This window comes from Aquarana catesbeiana, linkage group LG05 (genome assembly GCF_042186555.1).
Source record: "Aquarana catesbeiana isolate 2022-GZ linkage group LG05, ASM4218655v1, whole genome shotgun sequence".
Taxonomy (NCBI): Eukaryota; Metazoa; Chordata; class Amphibia; order Anura; family Ranidae; genus Aquarana; species Aquarana catesbeiana.
In genome coordinates this window covers 64,308,881-64,321,396 of record NC_133328.1, presented here as the reverse complement: position 1 = coordinate 64,321,396, position 12,516 = coordinate 64,308,881, and the positions used below count along the sequence as shown (strand labels likewise).

General features: G+C 40.2%; 1 protein-coding gene across 2 annotated transcripts in view; it reads left to right on the top strand.

The window, feature by feature from the left end:
• Nucleotides 1-12,516, top strand: part of ODAD2 (outer dynein arm docking complex subunit 2) — a 295,659-nt gene that overhangs the window by 63,884 nt on the left and 219,259 nt on the right. For both annotated transcript variants that reach the window (XM_073629836.1, XM_073629837.1), the window contains one exon: nucleotides 6,244-6,391. In XM_073629836.1, the coding sequence (XP_073485937.1) occupies nucleotides 6,244-6,391 (148 nt within the window). The remainder of the gene's footprint in view (nucleotides 1-6,243; nucleotides 6,392-12,516) is intronic.

Genomic DNA, 12,516 nt, shown 5'->3' with positions numbered 1-12,516 from the left:
ACAAACCTACAGACCCGATCTTGTCCCCTAACCTGGGGACTGCCTGTAGACAGTAAGAAAAGGGTAAAAAGGGGGAATTGGGGTTTGATAAAGGGGGTGAAGGTCAAGGAAAGGGGTATCATGAAAAATGAGGTAATATTGTTGTCAAAATGGATTGAGCTTATAAGATCCCTGTGAGAAATGTGCTTTGAATTTAGGGGTTCTTATATAGACTAGACATGCAGTGCATATGGCTTAAAAATGTTCTGTCTTATCCTCGTCTTTAGAAAGTATTTGCTTCATCTGCATAATACTTTTTATCATTAAAAAGCAGGCCTTGAGCTCCAGTCTGTTACTGTGCCAGGCTGAGGTGATCATCGTCAACCACAACCTGCTGCAGGCAGGAGGAAGCCTTTCCTTGGTCTGTCTTCTTTCTCCCAGGGATCAAGCTCCACGATTGTAACTTTATAGCAAGTCACAAGGTGAAAGGCTGCAGTAGGGTCATCTGTGTCAGACAACTTTGAACACAGCCAAGAACTGCAAAGATGTCTCTGAGCCAGCATTTCAGTCCAGAAAGTAGATGCTGACACTGGATAATGCATGAATCTGTGGGAGGTAATAAATATCTGGAAGTGTTACACTTACACATTACTTAGCATGCTGCACTTCTCTTGAAAAATACTGTATATCTTAAGCATAATCGGAGAAAAGTCACAATTTGTCCTTATAATAGTCATAATTTGTCCTTATTTGCAAACATTTACTGTAATGCATGTAATGAAGTAAAGCCTGCCAAGTGTGGCTCATATTTCAGCTGATTCCTGTTGAATTTGAGCCATAGGCGGTCCTGTCAATACCACCCAGCTTGGCAGAAGTTAATTTTTCAATCAACTTTTGTTGAAGGAGCTGGATGGAAATTTGTTGGCCAAACAGGGAATGCATCCATTGTGATGTAGTTACTTTTCGGGTATTCTGATGACTGTCACAATAGCCAACAGGGGAGATTCCTTCATCCATGCTGCTTGGTGTAGATATAGAAACCTATTAAACTTTTCTTGTACATCTTGTGGGCTTTATGTTATGTAAAACAGATGAGACACACTTTTAAGTTGTTATTTCTCTGTGGTTGGACAAGGGAATATTCATTTTATTTTTAAAGTTGATGTAAAACCCCAGCAAGCGATCAAACAATTCACAGCCTTATAACTTCTATATGATTTCCACAGTGAAAAAAAAAAATTAAATACAGTAAATCTCCTAAATGCTTTGTTTTGCCTTTTCTTATAGCGGTCATGTGTCTGCTGTGTTTGTAGCTGAAGTTCAGAGCTCCAAGGGCTGTGGGATATGTTCTGGTGCTCGCACCTTCATAATACACAACCATGATCTAAAAATATATATTTAATGGCTGCACAATTTTGTTTTGCTATCAAATAGCATAATTAAATACCAAGAGATCTGTTTTAAAAGTTTAGACTTACCTCCACATGTTGCTTTGCTACACTCTTACGTGTTGATATTGGTACTTCCTACAGAAGCTGCTGTCAGTCAAAGACCTTGGGTGGGTGTTTAGCTGACTGTGATGTTAAAGGGTGACACAGTGGACTTCAGGAGCGCTGGCATGTCGGCATGCAGAAGCGTGCACACCCGACTGACAGCACTGCCACGGTAACCTTGTGGTTAGAGTTGTCACTCACTAATTTAAAGAAGAACATGCTGCCAGGATCAACAAGTATTTTTAAATGCCTCTTAAAGAAATATAAAAAAAAAGGCTGGAAAGCTACAGTGAGATTAGTGAGAGGAAGCAAATAAATAGCAATCATATATTTGTTTTTTAAATACAGTGGAACCTTGGTTTACGAGTAACGCGGTTAACGAGCGTTTTGAAAGAAGAGCAGCTTTTTTTTTTAAATCCTGACTTGGTTTGCGAGTGTTGTCTGGCAAAACGAGAAGGATACAAGCCAATGGGGTGTGCAGTACCGCATTTGGCCAGATTGCATTTTATACTCTGTATAAATAGTTAAACTATTTATACAGAGAAAGTGAAGACTGAGAATAAATGGGATGCTACCATCTGGTCTGTTATTTCATAGGCGTTGGATGCAGCCATTGAGTTGAGTTGTCCTTATGAACTGTAATATGTCTAGCACTCAAGACTAGACTAAAAAAATGGAATGATCATTGCCCAAAGATTAACTTTGATTGATGTGGAGCAAAAACAGATGGTTATAAATTGAACAGATAATGAGCGGCTGCCTGTGATTTGTTTAATTTCTTCAGGCGTACGCCTCCTCCTCCCTCTCATTTAAATTTGGAATTTTTAAGTTGGGGAAGATTTAAAAAGAAAAAAAAAAGAATATTCATATTATTGGTAACAAAGATTCACTCTTGTTAAAAGGTAATTCAGAACAGATGTGACATTCATGATGGTACATCTCCCACATCTAGGTATTCACGTAATTATTTTTCTATCTAATTTCACTTTGAGACGTACCGAGATTTCAATCACATTCTGTAATCCAATCCTGGAAAATAATTGTTCAAGGAATGTGAAGGCACGCTGACTTTTTATGAATGATTAGTTGTGATTAATAAAGCATTTAAGAAATGGCAAATCAATTGTTGTCTCAGTATTATAACTTATATAGTCAAATACTATGGAGTGGTAGTCTGATTAATTAAATTAAAATACAAGTAGGCAATTTTTAATACAGCTTCTGGCATAGTATATATATTTGATTTTTTGTATGTACAGTATCTTTATTGATTCAGACTCAATTGTGGTTTTCAGTATTATAACTGCTTTGAAGAAATTAATGATGATAGCAGCAGCAATTACTGCTATTAATGTTTTTATTTATTATCATTAGACTGGATGCAGAAGCCTTGGTGCTGGCACTGCTAGAAGAAAAATTCAGACCAGTGATAGCAAATGCTCATTTGATGGAATTCTGCTTCTTAAATAGTTTGGTTTATTTAATTCACAAATTCCTACTGTTGTGCTTTCATATTGTTATGTATTACAGCATTTCCCCAATCTTTCATAGATTATGCTATTGTAAATATAAAATGTAAATTTTTTACCGGACTATAGGGAGCTCCCTGTAGTAGACAAGAACTCACCCAAGCTCTACCGCAAAGTGAAGGGATGATGAGCTGAGTATCGGTAGCTTTTCAGCTGTAGCCCTGCTGTTAGTGCTCAAAAAAGAAATATAAGAGGAAGCATTCATATTGCCGGCATTTTTCATTTATCTTAAGCTTCCTGTAGTGTTTGTAATGGCAGTGATCTCTAGCATATCTCATGCATCATTCCCACAGTCTCCAACTATTACTGTAGCATCTTTCAGCCTGGTACACACTACCAGGCTTAAAGCTGCCCGCTGGGTTGAATGGAAAAAAAAATGACATCAAAATTAACATTGGTTATATATCACAACGGCTAAATCTGTGTCTCTAGTGCATGTTCAAACCTTAATACCATAAATAGTAATATGTTATTAGATTTTTACTCCAGGAGTATACAGTATGAGCTTAAAAGTGCTTAAATAATGCATTACAATTTAACTAAACCCATTTGATTTTAGTCGACTAGAATGTACTGTATTTTAGTCAGCTAAAATACCACTAAAACTAAAATGATTCAGATGACTAAAATAAGACTAAAACTAAAATGGCATTTTAGTCAAACGATTATGAGTAAAATTAAATAAAAATCTGACGTCAAAATGAACACTGCTGCACATGCGAGTGGTCTCCACATTGTCAGCCAGGCGTGACCTGGTTACAGTTTGTTGAAAGTCTTTCCCCACCATCAGGGGCCCTGGTGAAGAAGCAGGCCGATGCTTAGACTTTGCACCCTGGGGAACCCTAAGTTGGCTTTCTACAAGCACTTGCTACCGTAGAACCTGACCCTTAGAGGTGAGAATAACTGTGTATTTTTTGCAGGGAGCTAATGCTTTTATATATTTAGATTTTATTGCAGGGAGCTAATGCTTTTATATCTTTAGATACCTGACAGGGTCTCTTTAAGGACCAACTTGGTAAAAAGCTGCCATTTGTATACAATATGCTTTCTGGGCTTGGGGGCTTCTGAAGTGTGCTGGAGTTCTTTTAGCAAACTTAAGATCTATTTACAGGTGGGCACAGCACATGATATGGTGGGCACAGCACATTACGCGGAGGGCACACCACTCTGCATTACATAGTGGGCATAGCACATTACACAGTGGGCACTGTACATTACAGCACATTATATGGTGGGCACACCACACCACATGTGGGTACAATACATCACATGGTGGGCACAGTTACAGTACATCACATGGAGGGCACAGTACATCACATGGTGAGCGCAGTATATCACATGGTGGACACAGTTACAGTACATGACATGGTGGGAACTGCACTGCACATAGTGGGCATAGTGCATCACATGGTGGGCACAGTTACAGTACATGACATGGTGGGCATTGCACTGCACATGGTGGGCACAGTACATGACATGATGGGCACAATACATCACATGGTGGTCACTGCACTGCACATGGTGGTCACTGCACTGCACATGACATGGAGGGAGCAGCAGTCTGTCCCCCAGTACAATCATTTCATCCCCAAAGGTCAGTTTCTGCCCAATCCTCCCTATTTACTGACCTAATTTTAGCAGCATGGTATATTTTCTTCCTCCCGAGCTCCTGCAGGATGACATCAGTGCTCCTCCCCCACACAGCTGTCTAAAGCTCCCAGAGACTGAGGATCTGTGTGTGTGCAGATCCTGTGATAGAAGCCGGGCAGCACTGACAGCTTTGGGGCTCCTCCTCTGCCTCAGCTCGCGGTGCCTGGGTGCAGTGCACCCTGAGCACCCGCTTCCGGGGGGGGGGAATTTGACCCTCCTGTGGACACCCAGGATAGGCAACATATCTTCTTACCAATCTATCATAAAGCCAGTATATTTATTAAATAAGCAAGATATAAGCAGCGCTAAAAAATATAACAATACAAAAAGTGCAAGCGTGCAAATAGTGCTAGAATGACCTTCTAATAGTTGCATAAAGGATCATAGGGTTTGCTAAAAATAAATATAACAACACAGAATAGATGATAACATACAGAGGTGCAAATAGTGCTAAAATAGCCCACTTAAAATTGCATAAAGGGTCATATAGCTTACAAACATACATATACTTTGCATATAAATGATTGGTGAAACAGCACAAATAAACTAATCAGTCTGTGAAAGTCCATAAGTGGTGAACAGTCCTTAAATGGAATAAATCAACCATCCAAAAAGTGCACTGTGCGATGCAAACAACAAAGATATCCACCACCAGCAACACCCTCTTGGCATACGCCTCTTACTGGATTGTAGGACCATAAATTATAATAGTCATATATGCCCAAGATATAGCATGAACAGCTGACCATCCAGTGGAGAGCGATAGTCAATTGGAAACGGACCCCAATGAGTGACTGCTCATTTACTGTATTTACTCAACAGCTCCACTAGGATCATACGTAGATCTCAGAAAGGTCCATGTCTGCACCCAGCATTAATTGTGCTAATCACTCTAGAAGAAGATATGCCAGTTGCCAGCTGAGGAACTTTAGCTACCTTGCAGGGTCTTTTTAAGGACCAATTTGGTAAAAAGCTACCATTTGTATGCGGAGCTTGGGGGCTCCTGAGGCGTGCTGGAGTTCTCTTAGCAAACCTAAGATCTATATATCTTCTTACTAATCTATCGTAAAGCCAGTATATTTTATTTTCTAATGACAGACACAATTAATCCAGTAAAAAATGTCAGTGTCCTTTAATGGGGTCGATAGAGCATGCATTTTGTTTCCTTATCACAATGATGTTGTAGTATTATAACTGGAAATGTGACTAATAAAATTCAATACATATGACTTAGAGTGAAGGTTAACTGAAAGATTTATGAAAAAATTTGTAAAAGATAACTGCCTGACAGGTACATCTGTCTCTGTTTTAAGGAAACACAGAGGGCGTCTGTCCCATTGAGAAATATACTTGTTATCTTGACACCAGACTATTAGCTTGCCTTCTTCCCCTAAAACTTCATGTCTAGTCAAGTGTATTGGTTTAACATTACAACACTTTTCATTAATTCCCTGTCAAACCAGCAATGTGTTTGAGAAGGTCTCTAACAAGATTTATACCAGAAAATATGTGCTCTGCTATGTAACTATTTCTTCTGAAAAAATGTATAGTATATATGACTCTAAATATAGACTTGTACCTTTCACCTGTAGTAAAACTCCTGGGGCCAAGTCTGAGGACTTTAGCGAAAGTTCTACAGAGAGTGAAGAAGACGAGGAGCAGCCGGAACGACGTCAGGAGGGTAGTACTGATCTGCCATCAGAGTACTGGCAAATCCAGAAACTGGTGAAATATTTAAAGGTAAGTCTTATGTTAAAGTTTATGTCAGGGAAAAAAAAAAAGAAAAAAATCTGCTTTATTAAAATATACTGTACTGAATATTCCATTTCTGCAATGAATGCACATTTTTCCATGTTTTTACTTTATGATTCTGACACTTCTCACATGAAAAATTACTAAACTTTTTTATACTGTCTCTTAAATTTTGTATTTTTTCTTGATCAACTTTATTGCTATCAAAAGGGATAAACAACATCCATTGTGACAGCATGGGTCATGACAGGTCCTCTTTATATAGAGATCTAGAGTCTATTAGACCCCTAATATCTCCTCTGGCCTCCAGTACAGTCGATCATACACAGATCGGCTGCTTTCATGGCTGTTACTGGCCAAGTAAACAAAGCCAAAACTTAAAGTAACAAAACCCTTTGTTGCTTTCATTTCTGGGGTCACAGCGGTTGCCGCCAGTTGCAACAGTCCCAGGCTCCCCAATCGGATGCGAGAACACAGTATAGGGGCGAGAGGGGGGGCACCACCTTTCACCGCCCGCAAAAGTGATCACTTCTGCTTAAAAGCCCATCGCCAGCTGTAAATTATGATCCCAGGATGATGCCTGGGATGCCTGGGATAACCACTTCCCTCCCAGGACATCATATGATGTCCACCCATTGGAAGTGGTTAAAGACCTGTAAGTAGAGAAAATTGCCTGTTGATTTACAGAAATGCACTCAGATACTATGTCCTGTTGTAGGCTGAAAACATATGCCATTTTTGTGGACTGAGTGGTGTCAGCCCTGCCCAGTTGCATTAGCTAAACTACTCAAACCCTTTATAACATAGAGACTAATTATTCTGTAGTCAAAGAGTATAACTAGGAGGGCTAATGAAACTCTTTGAGATAGCACAAAAAGGTGCATAGGACACAAGAAAATGTATTTCTGGCAGGGTCAACTTTTTTTTTGCACTTATCCAACAGATAAATATATTAAAACACGTCTAATTGTATATTTAACAGAACAAAAAAGAGTAAATAAGAGCAGTTTATTGTTAGGGTTTACATACTTTATTTTGTTTATAAATTTAGGCCAAATATATTCCTTGATAAAAAATAAACTGTGTTTTTGGTGACACTATACAATTGGGGACACTTGTTTAGTTCTGATCATGATCAAGATACTGATATGTACAGACACTATACTAGTAATGGCGGTGATCAACAACTTATAGTGTGACTATGATGGTTTGTCGGGCAATCTGACACTGACTGACACTGGCTGGGAAGGGGTTAGCATCAAGGGGTTAACTGTGTGCCTAGCATGTGTAATGTGTGCTGCATCTGTCCCCCGGTGCCTCTGCACTGAGATCCGAGCGGTCGAACATCGCTTCGGTTCTCACAGATCCCCGAGCGGAGAGCTGTTGACTGTCAGTCAGCAGCTCTCCTCTCTGCTCCTCCACGCTCACTGGAGCGCTGAGCTGTTGAGGGGCGGGGAGCGGCCATCTCAGGCTCTCAGCGGATCAGTCCAGGCACCTGGCGGATCCAGACTTCATTGTTGCGATGACGCGGTACCTGGGCTGATTCCTGTGATGTCAACAGAGAATGGATACAGTCCGCTCTCTGCTGAAAACAGGTCACAGGAGTGCAAAACTAATTGCACTCCTGTGACTCTTAAGAGAAGCCCAGCCAAACGAGCTCAGGCTGGACTTCTCCTTTAAGAGGCGATATGATCACAATATACAAATCTCTAAATGGGGACTCTAGCATTGGAAGGAATCTACAGTATATAATATTAGGTCTTTAGAGCCCTTGCACACTGGGGCGGTTTGCAGGCGCTATTGCGCTAATAATAGCGCCTGCAAACCGCCCCGAAAGTGCCGCTGCTTTCATTCCAGTGTGCAAGCCCCGAGGGCTTGCACACTGGAGCGGTGCGCTGGCAGGACGGTAAAAAAAGTCCTGCCAGCAGCATCTTCGGAGCGGTAAAGGAGCGGTGTGTATACCGCTCCTTTACCGCTCCTGCCCATTGAAATCAATGGGACGGCGCGGCTATACCGCCGGCAAAGCGCCTCTGCAGAGGCGCTTTGCGGTGGTATTTAACCCTTTCTCGGCCGCTAGCGGGGGGTAAAACCGCCCCGCTAGCGGCAGCATACCAACGGTAAAACGCCGCTAATAATAGCGGCGTTTTACCGCCGACGCCGCCCCCCGCCCCAGTGTGCAAGGGCTCTCAAAGAAGACACGCAGCCACACAATGAAGTTGGACTAAAAGCGCTTCAGTCTTAACTTGCATAAGGGGTTCTTTACTGTTAGAGCAATAAGGACGTGGAATTCCCTTCCACAGTCGGTGGTGTCATCTGGGAATGTAGATAAATTCAAACAACTTTTAGATGTGCTTCTTAGCAAACACTATGTACAGGGATATGGAAAGTGGTAGTGACACAAACACACACACACGCACACTCAGGTTGAACTGGATGGGCCAGTATCTTTATTCAACCTTACAAACTATGTAAATATGTAGCCGGTACATTGTGAATGTTTCACAAAATTATACACTACAGGGGGTCTACCTCCAATCCTTTTTCATCCTTTCTTGTAGAATTGTAGTGATAAAAAAGAATATGATACGTTTATGTACATGAAGCTAGTCACTTTTAGATGCATATCTAAAAATTACAAATGTTGCCGTTTGCTTTAAATACAAAGAACAAGCTGTACTGTTCTTCTTTTAAAGATAATGGCTGATTCAAAAGGACGTCTGTGTCAATGATGAATATATTTAATATTGAAAATTTTGATTTAATTTAAATTTAATTTAGGGAATTGGTAGTGAAAAATACATTCTATACTTTATAAGATTTTTCTACCAATACGTGTAAAGGAGCAAAAGATAATTTTACATGTATCCAGAATTGTAGGAGGTTTTATTTGAGTTTGGATTAATATAAATTGATGTATTACATTTTTATGACTTGGAAGAACTGGAAAGTTGGAAAAGAACATATCCTAATTTACATTTTCTTGTGCTCACACTTTGTTTTGACATTGCTAGCAGCACTCATTAAAATACCACACAAAATACAGCCCAGAGTCAGGGAAGCAGAACGGGGAACACAGAAAGACATAATGGGCCGTGTTTAACAAGATCTAAAATTCAAAAAGCACTGATCTGTATCACAGAAATAAATATAATCTTTCATTGGTCGCCATTTAACTGTTAAAGGGTGAAATCTGATTGGCTACTCGGGCTTAGTGCTTAGCACTGCGGTAACGAAGCCGTGGAAGTTCAGCTGAACTCGCACGATTTCACTGCCGTATGTCAGTCCCGATGTCGGCCGCAATTTCAGAGACATCTGTGGTTTCTGCACAGATGTCAATGTAAATCGCAGCCCAAAATCGCAAAAAGTAGTATAGAAGCTACTTTTTTAAATCGGTGCGGCGCCGCAAATGCAGCGTTGCACCGATTAGGAAGGTGCTTTTGCCAGCAATTGCCGCCGATTTGACATCTCAAATCGCATATCAAATCATACCAATGTGAACCAGGGCTTAAGGCATTGTACGCTTTCAAATATTTTTGTTGTTTTAACTAGGTATTAGTGTAGTTATATTCCTGTGTTGTTTGTTTGCCGTACCTTCTAATAATAGGCTCACACGTTGCTGCTGCAGTTTGTAGTGTCAAGGTTGAGTGATTCCTCTATAGTGTGCGATGTGCAGGTGTGCCGTGGGAGTTTTGAAAAATATTTAAAATTGCTAGCATTTTGAAACCTCGAACATATCAAAAAATTAAATGGTAAATCAAAGTCGCAAAAGTAAAAAAAAAAAAAAATATAAAAACGCACTGTCTGTCAGTCTGTCATTTATTGGTTCCTTTCATAACGCAAGACTTGTGCGAGATCTCGGGAGAAGTCGATCGCTCTAATAATTATTTTATAATAATAGAGACCGTTCCATTCCAACTTTGATGCTTAGAAATAAAGTTTGTACATTGTTTAGCGATGGAGAAATAGTTAATCAACTCTGGAACTCTGAAAGAGAAACTGTTATGCCCTGTACACACGATCGGACTTTCAGACGGAAAATGTGCGATCGGAGCTTGTTGTTGGAAATTCCGACCGTGTGTAGGCTCCATCTGACTTTTTCCATCGGAATTTCTGACATGCAAATTTTGAGAGCTGGATCTAAAATTTTCCAACAACAAAATCCGTTTTCGTAAATTCCGATCGTGTGTAGACAATTCCGACGCACAAAGTGCCACGCATGCTCAGAATCAAGCAGAAGAGCCGCACTGGCTATTGAACTACATTTTTCTTGGCTCGTTGTACGTCACTGCATTCTTGACGTTCGGAAATTTCCGACCAACTTTGTGTGACCGTGTGTATGCAAGACAAGTTTCAGCCAACATCCGTCGGAAAAAATCCAAGGATTTTGTTGTCGGAATATCCGATCGTGTGTACAGGGCATTAAATGAAACGCAAAGAAGCAAGCGAGAGTACAAAGAAAATTACAATCGCTTCAATTTGATTTGGTCTCAAAAGCAGGCACATTCTTCACATTAAATTATAAATGAAATATATATGTAAAAATAAATACGTTCTTCACCACAAAAATGATTACGTCTTTTCAGGTGTGCCGTGAACATTTTTTGATCTTTTTGGTGCGTAACAAAAAAGTTTGAGGAACACTGCTCTATGTCCATGTATTCATTCACCTAGCTTGTCCCTATTCACTAAAGGGACAGGCAACTTCTTGTTCTGGGTCAAGCAGCATCCACTGCATGCCTTGCCATTTCCTCTGGGTTGCATCACAAATGTGGGTCTTCTAATGTGAAAACACATCTATTCCAGCAAGGTGATCTCGCTATGAGTGCTCTGCCTGCTTGTGTCGGTGTCAGAGCTTATTACTGCACCTGCACCAGTGCTAGACTGTGAGTCCCTGGGATTGTGGGATATCTAGTTTCATCATAGGAAGTGTCAGTTCTTATACCACAGACAGAGTGCCAGCTGCATGTCTCATAATTGAACACAAACTGAAACTGCTAACACAGGAATGTGAAGTTTTACTTTACTGTAGGCTGTGTGTAAAAAGGCAAAAAATGATACCATGAAGCTACATGATCAATAAAATACATGGTTCCCCCTCTCCCCCACCCTGCTATTCCTCTGCACTCCATATATTTTTTTAATCACTGCAAACTGGCTGATGAGCTGGAATTCTGGGATATGGATGAGACAGTCCTTAATGTGCACCCAGGGGAAGGGTTTCCCAATTCAGTACATTTATAAAGTGCGTAATATACTAGCTAGCCCACATGTAATAATCTGGTCCATTTTATTGTTTGCATATGAATATAATTTCTTATGTGCAATATAGTCAGCCAATTCACAAAATTTTTTGTACTTCCACTTTCTTAACCGCTTCCCGATGGCCGTATGCATATATGCAGTCTCACAGAAGTGGGTCTTTGCTTGTGGGGCTGCATTATATATATGCGTAGATGTGTTTGTGCTGGAAACACACTCTCACCGAGAGACCCGGGTCTTGTACTAACCATCAGGAACCGGGAGGCCTGGTTCCCGATAACCTGATCGCTGTGATAGCCTCTGATTGACTATCACAGTGATGATTCACTTTACAGCTCACCCCTGTGTGTGTTTTCTCCCTTTGAATTGAGAAAAAGATGCATTGTATCTTTTTCTTCTTGTTAAAGGAGAAAAAATGTGAACAAAGAACAGGGTGTGAAAAAAAAGAAAGAAAAAATAGCTATATCGGGTTTTGATCTAGTTCAGTATTAGGGTTAGAGTTAGGCCCAAGGTCAGCGTCAAAGGTTGGAGTCAAGGGTCAGGATCTGTGTGTTTTTAGGTAGGATTAGAAAAAAGCAAAATGCACACTATTGTTTTTGGGCCTTACTATGGGTACAGACAACAAATAAGATACACATACCGTATATGATATCGATGCGATCGTCAGCAGCAGGAGAATTTATTTTGGGTCATTCTTTGGTGGTAGGTAATGGTAAGAAATAAACAGAAAATAAAACAGCTACATTTTAAAAACATTTTTTTAACTATTTTGTGCCAGGTTTCCTATGATTATAAAAATCTGGAAATATCCATTATCATTTACCAACAAATGAAAGCCACATTTGTCCTTGAAA